The 17,785-nt window shown below is 43.0% G+C and overlaps 1 protein-coding gene across 1 annotated transcript in view; it reads right to left on the bottom strand.

The window, feature by feature from the left end:
- Window positions 1-245: 245 nt before the first annotated feature.
- Window positions 246-17,785, bottom strand: part of COMMD6 (COMM domain containing 6) — a 33,585-nt gene continuing 16,045 nt past the window's right edge. Inside the window, exons 5-7 of the mRNA XM_040341383.1 lie at window positions 14,020-14,185; window positions 10,151-10,303; window positions 246-685 (exon numbers count right to left, since the gene is read on the bottom strand). Of these exons, the coding sequence (XP_040197317.1) occupies window positions 635-685; window positions 10,151-10,303; window positions 14,020-14,185 (370 nt within the window). The 3' untranslated portion in view covers window positions 246-634. The remainder of the gene's footprint in view (window positions 686-10,150; window positions 10,304-14,019; window positions 14,186-17,785) is intronic.

The following is a 17,785-nucleotide window of genomic DNA, read 5'->3' on the forward strand; positions in this document are numbered from 1 at the left end:
ATTTAGCACATGTAAAATGTTGGGTAAAAGCCAAGCTGATCTCTAGAGAAGGGTGTTGCACAGGCTGTCCTGTACACAACATACGTGTGAGGCCAAGGGTAGGAAATGGTGTTCCTGTTGACAGACACTAGAAATGCCAGTGACTCACTATGCTGTGTAGACTGTACAATCTCAGAACAATATAAAAGATATGTCATTGCCTAAAGAAACAGCAGTGCAGTAAAAAGGAATGTAAACAGTTCATATACAATACAGAAACAAAATCACTTTATTTTGTGTACATTTCAACAATACAAAATGTTCTTAACCTGTGCGTAGAAGGGAGCATTCATTAAGGCTCTTTACAGTTTGTAAGAAAAAAATATTAATAGTACAATAAAAATAAAAAGTAATTTCCTTAGAGACCTGTACAAGAAACAAGGAAATGTTCAAACATCGGACTGCAGAATTATCTGTTGCTTGAAGTGTCTGATACACATATTTTTGGAAAATGTGGTCATCACTGAGCTAATTTCCTGTCAAATTCTGGCACTCAAAAATGATAGACGGTAGAAAGAAGGCCCATTATTATGAGCAATTCAAGTGCAGGCATTTTTGTCTGTAGTTACAGGATGTCAGATTTTTGCTGTCCATTTTATACAGTTTCTAAAGCTGCAGACATCTCTTTAAATTGTTTGTGAAAATTCTACATATAAAATAAAAATAAAAATAATTGATTAAATAATATTCAGTAGTTAATTTTTTAGGTTTGACATGTAAATATGATCTAATCCGTTCACATAATTTTTTTAAGTAACAATACCCTTCACACAGACTGACAGACCCAACCTGGACAGGGGGCTTTTGGAGGGGACTACAGGGTAGCAGATTGTCTACTGATGGGTCCTGGCTTCTGAGGGGGCTCTATTCCTTGGGAGGTGTGTGCCTGGGGGACTTGGAGTGGTTTTGCTTCAGAGTCAGGTCCAGGTCCCCCCCGGAACATACAGACTCTGGGAACCTAGTACCTGGATACAGATTTGGGGCCCTGTGTTTTGTTGGGGTATGGAATCAGCAGCCCAAGCCAGTCTTGACTGCTTCAAACCCCTCCTAGACTAAGACTCACAGCAGAAGATTATAATCGGTTCAAACAGATGGAGTCTCCTGCTGCTTTGTGTAAATATGTTTATTAAGGGGTATTTCTCTGTATAATTCCCCCCAATGTGTGCCTCCTAGGTGTGAAGCCCCATTGTTAAATGAGTCGCCTATTGTTTCTGTCTATCTGCTACCTGTCCACTTTACCTCATTACTGAACCATTGTGGAATGTTTATGTAGTCACATTGTCTAGGATAAATGTGATCAAGCTCTTTTCTGATTTTGAGTGGTATAAATGTTTTCCAGTTTGCATCTAAGCTAGTGTCGCCTAGTTCTTGGGTGCAATTCTCAGCAATAATTCCTGGTTCCAGGGTGGAGAAAGCTGTACCTTGGCAAAAGCACCCAGGCCGGATGCCAGGCGGTCCTTCACACAGATCATTCATACTGCATTTTAGTAGCAATTGAAACACACAAAGTTAACATGTTATACGCAGAGGGGTTGATTTACTAACACTGGAGAGTGCAAAATCTGGTGCAGCTCGGCACAGAAACAAATCAGCTTCCATTATTTTTTGTTAAAGCAGAGTTCCACCCTCAAAATGAACTTTCTATTAACAGCTGAAATTTTTTACTCACTTTTATCTGGCTGTTACTAGGCAGATTTTGTAATCTGACTAGTTCCTGGTCCTAGGTGGTTCAACTTACTGTCCCAAGACCCCATTGCCATGAGTGTCATCATTTCCCAGGAGTCTCTGGGCATTACTCTGCCTAAAAATCGCCCAGCATGCACCTCTCCCTGAAAACCAGGACGAAAAATGAACTGGGCTTCACATGCCCACACATTTGATGGATATGGCCACAACATGAGCTGGAGGATATAAGGCAAGTGTTTGCAATGATTTCTGGAACGATTGGGGAGCTATTAATATGTTTTAGGGACTATTTAATGTGATTAATTTTAGCTTGCAAAAAAAAAATAAAAAATGATGCCCGGAACCCCGCTTTAAAGCTTAAATTGAACAAGCTGAAGTTAGAAGCCGACTGGCTACCATGCAAAGCTGCACCAGATTTTGCACTCTAGAGTTTTTGTAAATCAACCTCAATGTGGTGTCATTCTCTGCAAACATACTAGCACAGTTAAAAACAAACACTGCATTTCTGTTTTTCCATGTGTTAGAGAAACAAAAAAGGCAGAGGGCAAAGGACTAATCACCAAAACTGTCTGCGGTCTCCCTTCAGCTGGTATTTTTCCCCACTACTGACTTGGCACATTTTTTTGTAAAGTCTGAAGACATGACCATCTTGGTAAAGGCAGACCCTTGTTTCCTCACGTCAGAGCCTCCAGCAAAAACAACAATGAGCAGTACCCTAGTGACATTACCAATTATCACTGCAAATCCCATAAGACTAGCAGTTAGGGGCAGCCATGCTTTAAGCCAGCCATAGGTGGATCGAATTCCGGCTGGTGCAGCATGCACCAGCCAAGATTCGATCCATCTATGTGCAGGCTGTTTGTACCAAAGTTGATCCATCGATCAACTTTAGTGCTACAGGAAGGAATCTGTCACACTGCAGATATACAGCTATTAGGCTGTAGACCCAGGAGTGCCTAGGCAAAAAAAAAAAACAGGAAGTGCACTGCTATTTTTCAGGAAGAATTCCACTACTGCTTAGAACCAACGTTTCAATATGTTACCTATAATAAAGCAACTCACCACTTTAGGGCGAGCTGCTAGCCCATTCAAAATTAATGGGCTGCCTTAACAGAACTTGCATTTAGGCAGGGTAATGTGTCGCATTAATAAAATACATAAAGTAAATGGGGCGCTAAAGTACACATGTACCTTTAATGTCACTTCATGCCACACCTGCACTGTGAGCCCTCTTAGACTTGTATAGGATGATCTTCCAAGCACCTTCAGTCTTGAAATACAGCCCTATACAAGTTTATTAGGGTGCGCTGCAAAGGTGTGGCCAGAAGGGAAGAGAATTTTAGGTGATAGAGGTAGAAGACAAGAAGCAGGACTCAAGCTGTTTTGTTGAGGTAAGTAAACAGCTGGGGTGGGGACGTTAAAGTGGTATTCTGCCCAAAACCAAAAATATAATATATTGCAGCTTACCAATCATTGGATGTGGCGTCTACATGTGTTTTCTTTATTTAGGCCTTTCTCCCACTTGTTTCCCCTAGTGATCTGGCCTATGACGCACCTCCTGTATTAGAGTACCCCCACTCTGGATGAAGCAGCACAGGGGGGGGGGGGGGCACACTTGGACCACAGCATTGCCAGTCTGGGGGAGGGGAGTGTCAGATGTACTAACAGATTTAACCACTTCCCGACGGCCGTACGAATATGTGCGGCGGCAGGGTGGTTCTAAATCTCTAACAGGACGCATATATGCGTCCTCCGCTCTTCCAGGCCACTAGAGGGCGCGCGAGCGCCGCCGGTGGCGCGCGCGTGCCCGCCGCATTCCTGAGATGCCGATGCGCGTGCCTGGCGGCCGCGATGTCCGCCAGGCACTCGCGATCGGTGGCTACAGGGACAAGACGTGGAGCTCTGTGTGTAAACACAGAGCTCCACGTCCTGTCAGGGAGAGAGGAGACCGATCTGTGTCTCTTGTACAGAGGGACACAGCATCGGTCACCTCCCCCAGTCACCCCCCTCCCCCCACACAGTTAGAACACACCCAGGGAATACATTTAACCCCTTCCATGCCCCCCTTGTGTTAACCCCTTCACTGCCAGTCACATTTATACAGTAATCGGTGCATTTTTATAGCACTGATCGCAGTATAAATGTGAATGGCGCCAAAAATGTGTCAAAAGTGTCCGATGTGTCCGCCATAACGTCGCAGTCCCAATAAAAAAAAAAAAAAAAAAAAAAAAAATCGCAGATCGCCGCCATTACTAGTAAAAAAAAATTATAATAAAAATGAATAATAATTCTGTCCCCTATTTTGTAAGCGCTATAACTTTTGCGCAAACCAGTCACTTATTGCGATTTTTTTTTTTTTTACCAAAAATATGTAGAAGAATTCGAATTCGTATCGGCCTAAACTGAGAAAAAAAATATTTAAAAAAAAAAAAAAAGGGATATTTATTATAGTAACAAGTAAAAAATATTGACTTTTTTAAAAAATTGTCGCTCTTTTTTTGTTTATGGCGCAAAAAATAAAAACCGCAGAGGTGATCAAATACCACCAAAAGAAAGCTCTATTTGTGGGGAAAAAAGGACGCCAATTTTGTTTGGGAGCCACGTCGCACGACCGCGCAATTGTCAGTTAAAGCGACGCAGTGCCAGAAGCTGAAATTTAACCTGGTCAGGAAGGGGTATACGTGCCCGGTATGGAAGTGGTTAAGATACACTATATGCAAACAAAAACAACCATATGAAAAGCGCTATAAGGGGTCAAGTCTATTGTGGACAAGGATTGAAAGGCAATCTAATAGTTAAAATATCAATTTAATATTGCCATAAAATCATATGTTAAAACAAAAACAGTCCTCTGTTGCATGGATGGTAAAATAACACTCAGCTTGCTTAGCAATGTGATGGTAATACCTTTACAGGCGTGCAGTCAGTCCGCCAAGTGACGAGAAGGTATGCTGCAGTGGATAGAAGCCTCGTGGATCCCCTGTAATAAGCCCGCAGTTGACACGAGGGGGGGGGGGGGGACAAATCCACATGGATTGTGGAGTGAAAAGCCGAATGGAAGCCCGGTGAAACAGCCGGCTAGCTCTGGGGGGAAAAGAAAAAAAAATCACCCGACCGGCACAGTTCACTTGCTCCGAAGTTTGCCGAGAGCTTCCCGTGCGTGACGTCAGACGACACCAGGAAGCTAAGCCCAAAACGAGGCTTGGAGCCAAGGATGACGATTGGCTCAGACGGACCGGTATCACGGCTATGCTTGAGGCTCAGGATGCAAGACAAGCAGAGGGTGGCAGAATGGAGGGATGTTTGAGATGTTTAGGCTGTAATCATGACAACGCGTACCTGGGCGTGGCCCTTCATCAGGTCATGTGACTGTGTGAGCCAACAAGATTTATATAGGAAGTTTGCCAATGACCATTTGGATGATCCAGAGGAGTCATGGGAGAAAGTCATGTGGTCAGATGAGACCAAAATAGAACTTTTTGGTCATAATTCCACTAACCGTGTTTGGAGGAAGAAGAATGATGAGTACCATCCCAAGAACACCACCCCTACTGTGAAGCATGGGGGTGGTAGCATCATGCTTTGGGGGTGTTTTTCTGCACATGGGACAGGGCGACTGCACTGTATTAAGGAGAGGATGACCGGGGCCATGTATTGCGAGATTTTGGGCAACAACCTCCTTCCCTCAGTTAGAGCTTTGAAGATGGGTCGAGGCTGGGTCTTCCAACATGACAATGACCCGAAGCACACAGCCAGGATAACCAAGGAGTGGCTCTGTAAGAAGCATATCAAGGTTCTGGCGTGGCCTAGCCAGTCTCCAGACCTAAACCCAATAGAGAATCTTTGGAGGGAGCTCAAACTCCGTGTTTCTCAGCGACAGCCCAGAAACCTGACTGATCTAGAGAAGATCTGTGTGGAGGAGTGGGCCAAAATCCCTCCTCCAGTGTTTGCAAACCTGGTGAAAAACTACAAGAAACGTTTGACCTCTGTAATTGCAAACAAAGGCTAATGTACCAAATATTAACATTGTTTTTCTCAGGTGTTCAAATACTTATTTGCAGCTGTATCAGACAAATAAATAGTTAAAAAAAAATCATACATTGTGATTTCTGGATTTTTTTTTTTGATTATGTCTCTCACAGTGGACATGCACCTACGATAACAATTTCAGACCCCTCCATGATTTCCAAGTGGGAGAACTTGCAAAATAGCAGGGTGTTCAAATACTTATTTTCATCACTGTAGTGTAATACAATAATGATAAAAGTTCTACCATTAAAAATACTAATTGAGTGGTATTGTTGGCATAAAAAATAATAATAATTATGTATACATACAGTTATGGGTAATGGTAAATATAAATGATACTACTAATTTCAAGTCCCTCGTTTAACCCATTGGGGGATAAGGAGGCCAATTTATAAATCCAGAAGGATACTCGTTTGCACAACAAAGAGAACCTCTCATTGTCAGTAAGGAAATCCCCTGGGATATATTCAATGGTTACAATTTTTAAACACTGGATATTCTTAGCACGATGGCTCTTAAAATGTCTGGGAACACTGTGTTCATGACAACCTTTTGTATGAGCCGCCGATGCTCACCCACCTGTTTTCGTAGGGTGCGCATAGTGAGGCCCACATAAAGCAAATTGCAAGGGCATATTAATACATAAATAACGTATTCAGTGGAACACGTGATGAATTGCCTAATGTCATATACATGGCCAGACTTATCAGGAAAAGAGGACTGGCCATGTTGGACAAATTGGCAAGTCAAACAACCTTGTTTTTGCACTGGAAAATACCGGATCAAAATAGGACCCAATATCCATAGCTTTATTTTTACTGGGATTTTTTAATTTACTAGGAGCTATAATGTTTTTCAAAGTCAGACTTCTTTTGAAAGTGACCTGTGGAGCCGGGGGTAAAACAGGTGTCAATCTCAGATCCAGATGCAAAATACGCCAAAGTTTCTTAACGATACTCTGAATGCCTCTATATTTGCTATTATATTCAGTTATAAACCTTATAGTATTAGCATCCGATTTTTTTGGAAGTTTGGCAGATGGTATATTTTCTTTAAATTTATCATGTGCTGCGTCTATTAACTCAGCCGGATATCCCTTTTGTAGAAATTTATTAGTAAAGGACACGCTTTGTAGCTCGTATTCACCATCATTAGTGCAATTTCTTCTCAGCCTTTAAAACTGACCACTTGGGATGTTTTTTGTCCAAGAAGGATGATGACAACTAGTATAGTGCAAGTAGGAATTTCCACTAGTTGGTTTACAGTAATTCTTTGTACAAATAGACCCACCCTCATGATATAGGGTCAGGTCTAGGAACACTAGTTCCATAGGGTCCATCACATATGTGAAACTCAGATCTAAAGTGTTTGTATTTCAATGTGAAACGAATGACTCAAATAATTCCACACTCCCATTCCAGGTTAACAATATGTCATCTATATAGCGCCCGAAAAAACACTATATATCTGGCAAAGGGATTATGTGCCCAAACAAACTGAAGGCAAGCTCCACCTAATACTTTATAAGCAGTTCCTTTTGGGACAAAGGTTTTACATAAATAAACAAAAGCTGATCATTGTAAGCACCCCGTCAGTGGTAAGTGGTTTGTCTCATCCCTGTAACTAATATCTGAAAAAGAGCTTGGCATTTTATAAAAAAGAAAAAAAAAAAACTCACTGGCTGGATCACCAGATGAAAATAGAAAAAAAAAAAAAACGTAAAAAAACAACACTAGTGCAGCCCTTGCATCTAAGTTTGGCCACCACTTGAGCATGCCATTGAGTTATGATCTCCAGTGCTCAGGAAAGATGTGCTAGAACTGCAGAAAGTCCAGGGAAGGGCAACAAGACTAATAAGTGGGTTGGAGGACCTCAGTTATAAGGAACAATTACAAACATTAAGATTATTATCCCTGGAGAAGAGATGCTCAAAGGGGGATATGATGGCAATATACAAATATCCTAAATGGTGATTCTAGCATTGGGAGGAAACTATTCAGGCTCAGGTCACTCATGAAAGACACAAAGCCACTCTTTGAAGCTGGACGAGAAGCGATTTAACCTAAACAGAGTAGCAGGTTTTTTACTGTCAGAGCAGTAAGGATGTGGAACTCATGTCGATAAATCGATGGTTTCAGTGGAAAGTGTTGCTAATTTAAAAAAACTCTTAGATGGGCATCTTAACCAGTTCCCGACCACCGCATGTACATATACGTCCACAATATGGCACGTACAGGCACATGGGCGTATAGGTACGTCCTCGCCTATTAGCGGGTGGGGGGTCCGATCGGGACCCCCCCCGCTACATGCGGCGGTCGGGTCCGCTCGGGGAGCGATCCGGGACCACGGCGCGGCTATTTGTTTATAGCCGCTCCGTCGCGATCGCTCCCCGGAGCTGAAGAACGAGGAGAGCCGTGTGTAAACACGGCTTCCCCGTCCTTCACTATGGCGGCGCATCGATCGCGTCATTCCCTTTATAGGGAAGACACGATCGATGACGTCATTCCTACAGCCACACCCCCAAACAGTTGTAAACACATACTAGGTGCACCCTAACTCCTACAGCGCCACCTGTGGTTAACTCCCAAACTGCAACTGTCATTTTCACAATAAAGAATGCAATTTAAATGCATTTTTTGCTGTGAAAATGACAATGGTCCCAAAAATGTGTCAAAATTGTCCGAAGTGTCCGCCATAATGTCGCAGTCACGAAAAAAATTGCTGATCGCCGCCATTAGTAGTAAAAAAAAAATAAAAAATAAAAATGCAATAAAACTATCCCCTATTTTGTAAACACTATAAATTTTGCGCAAACCAATCGATAAACGCTTATTGCGATTTTTTTTACTAAAAATAGGTAGAAGAATACGTATCGGCCTAAACTGAGGAAAAAAAATGTTTTTATATATGTTTTTGGGGGATATTTATTACAGCAAAAAGTAAAAAATATTGCTTTTTTTTCAAAATTGTCGCTCTATTTTTGTTTATAGCGCAAAAACTAAAAACCGCAGATGTGATCAAATACCACCAAAAGAAAGCTCTATTTGTGGGGAAAAAAGGACGCCAATTTTGTTTGGGAGCCACGTCGCACGACCGCGCAATTGTCTGTTAAAGCGACGCAGTCCCGAACTGTAAAAACACCTTGGGTCTTTAGGCTGCATATTGGTCCGGGGCTTAAGTGGTTAATTGAACACAATATACAGGGATATATAGGAAGTGGTAGGGCCATAAATACACACACCCACACAAGTTGAACTGGGTGAACTGGCGTCTTTATTCAACCTTACCAACTATGTAAGAATTGGTAAGCTACAATACAATAAATGTTTGCTTTTGGGTTTGAAGGATAGGCTCACTTTTGGAACATGTTACATGTTACACCCATTATTATGGTTCCAGCTCCTGCCTCCTCTCCCCTCCCTGATCCCTCCTCCATGTAACAGTGGGCAGTGGATTTTCTCCTTGAACCCGCTAGCAATATTCAAAAACAGTGCAGCCATTTGGGCACAGTTCTCTTAATGAATGAATGAATGAAATACATCTTGTATAGGGCTGTATTTCAAGATTAAAGGTGCTTGGAAGATCATCCTATACAAGTCTAAAAGGGCTAACTGTGCAGATGGGGCATAAAGCGACATTAAAAAAGGTACATGTGTACTTTAGCGCCCCATTTACTTTATGTATTTTATCGCTGACGGCTTGTAGTCATCAATGAACTGTGAGAGCGCCCTCGTATTTCTAATGCCGCGTACACACCATCACTTTATGTGATGAAAAAAAATGACATTTTCTGTGAAGTAAAAGACAACGTTTTTGAAACTTCAATTTTCAAAGACGAAGTTGCCTACACACCATCGTTTTTTCACAATGCTCTAGCAAAGCGAGGTTACGTTCACCACGTTTTTCCATTAAAGCTCGCTTCATAACTAGCTTCTGGGCATGCGCGGGTGTAAAAACGTTGTTTTAAACATAGTTTTTTGCTACACGCGGTCAATTTCTGTGAAGTAAAAAACGACACATAAAATTGAAGCATGCTTCAATTTTTTTTTGTAGTTTTTCACAAGACATAAAACGACGTTTTCCCCCACACACGGTCATTTAAAGTGACGTTTTTAAAAACGTTGTTTTTTTTCATCACATAAAGTGATGGTGTGTACGCGGCATTATATTCGTCCTGCCATTCAGTAACTTGACTCACCTGCGATCTCCTAACCAAGTGACTAAGAAAGTACTGAAACCATAACAATTAGCATTTTTAATGGCAGCCTTCATGTGGGAGCATCAAGTGTCAGAAGCAGCTGTGTCCATTTTGCTTCCTAACTTTCCGAAAAAGTAACACAAACTGAAATTTTATTCCAAGAATAAAAAAAAAATGGCAGCAGTGACTTTCACCAACCTGAAATTCAGCAATAGACATCTCAAAGACTTTATTTGTGACCTGACCAGAAGAATCTGCCACATTTAATGACACAGTCACATATGGATGATTCAAGGATCGACAGTTGTCCGAACTAACGGCCATTCCAATTTTCCACTGAAAATCAACAAGCTGTAAGAAAATAGATGAGCAACAATCAGTTTTTTTTGTCCCATTAAAAAATCAAAAAACAACAATTAGAAATCCTCTTAGGGTGGGTTTACAGCTGTCAGTTTTAGATTGTTGTGGTGCACCCTGACACACACACACACACACACATGTTCCAGTTCCCTGCATAGCACAGTGATGCACTACTGTATGTAGCAATTTACTGCACCAGAGGAAAAAAAACAAAAGGCGGGAATGGGACTTTAGACAGCTGTCACTGAAACATATCCTCAGGCACTGCAGAGAAACCTCTCAGTGTACCATGTAAAACCACATATGAGAATTGTATCGCTTTGTCTGGGGCACACCAACATCCCCCTAAATATCCAACTCGGGACTTGTGACCTTGAACCAGATCAGTAGATCCACTTCTGTACAACCACCATGTCAATACATGTGTAGCACTACCCCCGGAGGAGCTGCTGGTTTGTTTCAGGCGTAGTAATAGGGAAACAGTCCTGCTACCGTGTGTAACACTTCTCTACGCCACTCCTGCTTGAGTGGGAATAGCGTACCTGAACAGGCCTCTCTCACTGACCTGGCAGCCAGAGTATCGCTCGAACCTTTGAGGAAAAGTCTCTGCCACAGACCCTCCTTGTATGAACTTCAGGGAGACACCTCTGCCACAGGCCCTCTCTGATTGCAGATACGGAGGCAAACCTCCTCTGAAGAATTACACCTGGATCTCCTTCTTAACGTCGCCCAGGTACCAACTGACAGGTGATCAATCCTTCAGTGTCTGGCTACCTTGATCCCCGGTGGTTTGTTGAAATCCTTTTGGATTGCCAGCCCCTCATTGGCGCTCCTCAGACGGACTCCCCACCGAACAGCTCTACCGTTTGGGATCCTCAAAAGTGGGAACCCAGTCAATCACTGAGTCCCAGTCGCTGCTCAAACGTTTCGGACCAACATGGTCCCGGAACCAGGAACACCGCGTGGCACAACACCCCGGCCAGGTAGGCCATAACGCCGGGGGGCCGTGATGTGGTCACCCTAAAGGTGGGTGCCACACTGGACGAAGAAGACCCAGAACTCATGGTGTCTGCCCCATAAATACCCTCCCCCAGCATGCACAGCAAGGCTCAGCCCTCCTGATTGGCTGCTGGGGAAGAGCACCCAAACCTTGACTCCACTGCTGCCATCTACTGCACTGGGGTGGGAAGAACACCCCAGCACAACAGAATGAGCCCACAGCACAGGCAAGCTGAGACAGAGACCCAATATAAACATTTTAACCAGATCAAAGTTTAACTACACTCTTATCTCCCTCTAAATTCAAATAGCACCAGTACTTTGAAGTAACCAGGCGCTACACATGGATCAAAATTCAGCCTGTTCAAACTGAACCAGACAAATTTAGATCCATGTATTGCCAGCTCATTAATGTTTCAATAGCCATCTTTGCCTTCCCAACATAGTGATGATTTGTTATCAGCCCCCTTTACTCCGATAAACCAACTAAAATCCAGTGGAACAAACTGCCTTCAGAAGTCACCCAATTAGTAAACCGCCTGTGTGTAATTTAATCTCAGTAAAAATACATATGTTCTGTGAAACCCCTAAGACTTGTTAGAGAACCTTAGTGAACAAACAGCATCACAAAGGCCAAGGAACACACCAGACAGGTCAGAGATAAAGTAGTGGAGAAGTTTAAAGCAGGGTTAGGTTTAAAAAAAAAAAATATCCTAAGCTTTGAACATTTCACGGAGGACTGTTCAATCCATTATCCGAAAATGGGAAGATAATGGGAAGATTATGGCATAACTGCAAACCTACCAAGACATGGCCATCCACATAAACTGACAGGCCGGGCAAGGAGAGCCATAATCCGAGAAGCAGCCAAGAGGCTCATGGTAACTCTGGATGACCGGCAGAGGTCCACAGTTCAGGTGGGAGAATCTGTCCACAGGACAACTATTAGTTGTGTACTCCACAAAACTGGCCTTTATGGAAGAGTGGCAAGAAGAAAGCCAATGTTGAAAGAAAGCCATAAGAAGTCCCGTTTGCAAGAAGCCATGTGGGGGACACAGCTGATAGCAAACATGTGGAAGAAGGTGCTATGATCAGATGAGACCAAAACTGAACTTTTTGGCCTAAAAGCAAAACACTATGGCCCAGATTCCGGTAGCTTCGCCCATTTTTTACGGAGGCGCAGCGCACCGTTTTGCCACTGCACCTCCGTAAATTTCCTGCGCTATGCTTGATTCACGGAGCAGTAGCTCCGTAAATTGCGTGTGCACTCCGGAAAACTGCCCGGCGTAAGGGCGCGTAATTTAAATGATCCCGTAGGGGGCGTGGATCATTTAAATTAGGCGCGTTCCCGCGCCGAGCGTAGTGCGCATGCTCCATCGGGAAACTTTCCCGACGTGCATTGCGGTAAATGACGTCGCAAGGACGATTCACTTACGCAAACTACGTAATTTTTTAAAAACGCGACGCGGGAACGACGGGTATACGTAGCATTGGCTGCCCCTGCTAATAGCAGGGGCAGCCTTACGCAAAAACCGACGTACGCAAACAACGTAAACTGCGTACGCAGGGCTCGCGTAGGGTTGTGAATCGGCGTTAGTATGCAATTTGCATACTATTTGCTGACCACTACGGGAACGCCCCCCTAGCGGCCATCGTAAGAATGCAGCCTATGATATGACTGGCATAAGAGCCTTATGCTAGTCATATCTTAGGCTGCAGTCGGCGTAACGAGGTTCCTGAATCAGGAGCATTCGAAACGCTGGCGCAAGTAAGCAATTGCGCTGCGTAACTATGGTTACGCAGACGCAATTGCTTTTTGAATCTGGGCCTGTGTGACGGAAAACTAACACTGCACATCACCCTGAACACATCACCCTGAAACATGGTGGTGGCAGCATCATGTTGTGGGGATGCTTTTTTTCAGCAGGGACAGGGAAGCTGGTCAGTTGATGGGAAGATCTTAGAAGAAAACCTGTTAGGGTCTGCAAAAGACTTGAGACTGGGGTGGAGGTTCACCTTCCAGCAGGACAACGACCCTAAATATAAACAATGGAATGGTTTAGATCAAAGCATATTCATGTGTTAGAATTGCCTAAAGTCCAGAACCAAATCCAATTGAGAATCTGTGGCAAGACTTGCAAATTGCTGTTCACATACACTTTCCATCGAATCTGACAGAACTTGAGATATTTTGCAAAGAATGGATAAAAATGGGCAACAATGTCACCCTCTAGATGTGCAAAGCTGGTAGAGACATCCCCAAAAAGACTTGTGGCTGTAATTGCAGTGAAAGGTGGTTCTACAAAAGTATTGACTCAGGGGGCTGAATACAAATGCATGCCACACTTTTCACATATTTGTTAAAAAAAAAAAAAAAAAAAAAACTGATAACGATTTATAAATTTCCCTTCCACTTCACAATCATGTGCTACTTTGTGTTGGTCTGTCACATAAAATCCCAATAAAATACATTTACATTTTTGGTTGACAAAATGTGGAAAATATCAAGGGGTAAGAATACATTTTCAAGGCACTGTAAATTCTTACAATTAAACTATTTTTTATTTATTTAATAAAAAAAGCGTGAGCTTGGTGCCATTACAAGAGGCAGACACACATATACTTGTCCAGAAAGTGTGTCTAATCCCATACTAATACAATGGTAGAAGAATTATAAGCCATTTTAAAAATCTGTATATGAATCTTACTTGTAAGGCTGGCAACAAATCTCTGGATCCTTCATTCTCCAACAGACTTTTTCCCTCCTCATTCCACACATGACGGATGACTTGCAAGATCTGCTTTGGCAATTTGTATTTGCTTACAACAAAATTGTATAGTGCATCACTGGAAAGTCTGTGCTTCGCAGCAGTACTGTAAATCAAGAAAAAAAAACAAAACAAAAAAAAACACACAATACGTTAGAGGTGGGCGTATTCGATCAAAGTTAAAATTAAATCACAAATATGATGATGATGATGATGATGATTAGTAGGGTTGTCCAGATACCGATACTAGTATCGGTATCGGGACCGATACCGAGTATTTGCGGGAGTACTCGTACTCGCGCAAATGCTCCCGATACCTAAATAGAATACTTTTTTTGTATTTATCAACATGTTCTATGAAAATTCTTTGAGTTTTTTACTACTGCGTGACAAGCAAATAAAACATTTTTATTCATTTTTACTGATTTTTATTCTTTTATAATGTCTTGAGTTAGAGTTCTTCATAATTCTAAAGAAAATATCTTTGGTCTGTATTGTGGTTTGAAAACTGTCACATGACATTTAAAAAAAGTATCGGTATTCGGTATCGGCGACTACATGAAAAAAAGTATCGGTACTTGTACTCGGTCCTAAAAAAGTGGTATCGGGACAACCCTAATGATTAGTACAGAGTAAATCCAGTCATCAGGAAAAAATGATTCCATAAACTACTACCGCTATCAAACTCACGTCAGAAAGTCCACAAAATCTACCATACTTTCTATACTATATCAATTTCCCATAAGCCAGAGCTTCTGCGTAAAAGACTACAGCCTCTTTCCACATTCTGTACTGTGTAACCTTTCTTGCAAACAGATTAGGGAGAAGGAAGGGACGAGTATAATTATACTAAAACTGTCCAGAAAATAACAAAAATGTGACTACTATGCTTACCATTTATTGTAAGTGTAAGACTAGTCTGCTACCGATAGCAGTGTACAATGTTGAGCAGCCACTTCCGGACCAGCGATGTACCCACACATCACAGGACTTTGATTGGTTATCCCGGGATGATGCCTGCAGCTGACTGCCCCACTCCTCCCCCTGTGGCTTTCTAGGGCTGTGCTATCCCACCGGGAGACCCGAGCGACCAGACGGAGCTTCTGCCGGCTGGTCGGAGAGACGAACAAAGCCGGGATCAGCTTTGATCGGCTCTCCGCTATGGTAACCCGGAAGAGATGACCCAACATCACTTCTGGTTTACCCGGATGTCAACGGCACCATTTAAAAAAATAAAAATCAAAAGCATTCGAAAACACCAATGTTGGCATTTTGAATGCTTTTAGGTGCAGAGGTGGGAATTGGTGTCTTACAGACCTTAGATCTCTGCATAAAGAGTACTGGTCACAAGGATGTTTACATTCCTTGTGACAGCAATAAAAGTGCAAAAAAATTAAATAAAAAAAACGGTGTAAAATAAAAAAATGTACACACACGCACACAGTGCTGCTTTATCTATGGGAGTTGAACGCCCTGGCTTGAGCACCAGACTCCAGTCTACTGACTTATATTAACAGTAGAGCTGGGGTGTACTTTTTTTTTTTGCTTTTCTCTATGGCTGAGGAAATTCCTAGACGGCAGATGGGACACAGAAGGCACAAATAAAATTGACAGGGGTTATAACCCAGTCAACTCTCTCCAAAATTGGTATTGGGATGCCTGCGTTTACATGCATCCCAGTCTTAGTCTGTAGGGTTCCATATTGAGTTGACCCACCCTTTTGCAGCTATAAAATTGAGAGCCATTAAAGTTTATGTGCGTGTAAAGGCAGGTGTCCCAATACTTTCGGTAATATAGTGTATATTTGACAGAGCGTCCTTATTTATGCATTACCGTCATAAACAATACAGCATTATGATAACCATACATGGTTAGAAAATATAATGATAGAATTCACAATATAAAATCTTTTTTCCCTTACTTGACATTTATCTTTACCTCTAAATGCCAGCCAAGCTAAGTGATAGTGACAAGGGTTGGGACAAACTACAATGCTGCCAGTATTATTTATAGTGTATAGATCCTTAAGAAAAATGCTATTACTGCAGCTGTTCAAGCACTTCCAATACAGAGTTATGGTTTGTCCCAGCCTTTCTGGACAACATTGTCTGCATATAAATGTAGAAAAAAAAAATGAAAATAAAGCAGTGCATGTACTGAAGATCATCATTGCCTGCATTAACCACATACTGTTATCAGAACACCACATTTTTAGGGATAGTGGCCATTTAAGTGTAGCAATCCATCTTAGCAAGAATCCACGTTTTCTTGGTCCGACTTGGAGTTTCTATTGGTAACTGCATATTTAGTTACTGGGGGTTCTGGTATGAAATATTCAAAATTTACCTTGGAAAACACAACAGTATATGCAGTGGCGAAACCAGAAAGAGAAACCAGAAGTGATGTCGCTGCTCGGGGAAAGCACTGCCCATATCCTACGGCGGTGCCAATCCACAGCAATATATGAAGGAGAATGACACATAAGAGTGTAGAGGCACTGTGCAGTGCGCCCCAAAGCCTCACAAAACCCCACAAATGAAGCATCTTGCCTGCAATCACGGGATTGCATTGGCATCACGCTTCTATAGAGCACTGGGGCCGGCGCTCCTACACAGTGCACTTTTTGTTTTTTAAAGGGATTTTTTTTTAATAGCTGTGGGGGGAGGGGGCCGCACCCAGGCACCCCCTATGGACGGGCCGCCACTGAGTATATGCCTATATAATGGTGCAAAAGAAGTAGCTTGTTACATTTCATTGGACTTGTTCTATAGTAGGCTTGTCCCGATACCACTTTTTTAGGACCGAGTACAAGTACCGATACTTTTTTTCAAGTAGTCGCCGATACCGAAACTTTTTTTAAATGTGTCCCCAAATGCAGCCATGTCCCCCACATATGCAGCCATGTCCCTCTAGCCATGTCCCTCACATATGCAGCCATGTCCCTCTAGCCATGTCCCTCACATATGTAGCCATGTCCCTCCAGCCATCCAGCCATGTCCCTCCAGCCACCCCCCTCCAGCCATGTCCCTCCAGCCATGTCCCTCCAGCCATCCAGCCATGTCCCTCCAGCCATCCAGCCATGTCCCTTCAGCCATGTCCCTCCAGCCATCCAGCCATGTCCCTCCAGCCATGTCCCTCCAGCCATGTCCCTCCAGCCATCCAGCCATGTCCCTCTTGCCATGTCCCTCCAGCCATGTCCCTCCAGCCATGTCCCTCCAGCCATGTCCCTCCAGCCATGTCCCTCCAGCCATGTCCCTCCAGCCATCCAGCCATGTCCCTCCAGCCATGTCCCCCATACCTTTGCCGCAGCCGCCGCCGCATGGAGAAGATCACAGCATTCATTTGAATAGCTGTTTTGCCCGCGCGTATAGACACTCCCCCTTGTTCGGGATTGGACAGATCACGATCACCCATCCAATCCCGGGCAAGGGGGAGTGTCTATACGCCCGTGAACACTACAGCTATTCAAATGAAAGCTGTGATGTTCCCGCACGGCGTTTAACCCATGCGGCGGTGCAATGCGGCGGCGGGAGGGAAAGTATTCTATTCAGTATCGGGGGTATTTGCGCGAGCACGAGTACTCCCGCAAATACTCGGTATCGGTCCCGGGACAACCCTATTCTATAGTATTAAAACTGTGAAACATATTCAATATTACAGACCAAGTCTGGGGAAATACAACTAACTACTACTAGCTAAACCATGA

Source organism: Rana temporaria, chromosome 2, assembly GCF_905171775.1.
Source record: "Rana temporaria chromosome 2, aRanTem1.1, whole genome shotgun sequence".
NCBI classification, from domain to species: Eukaryota; Metazoa; Chordata; class Amphibia; order Anura; family Ranidae; genus Rana; species Rana temporaria.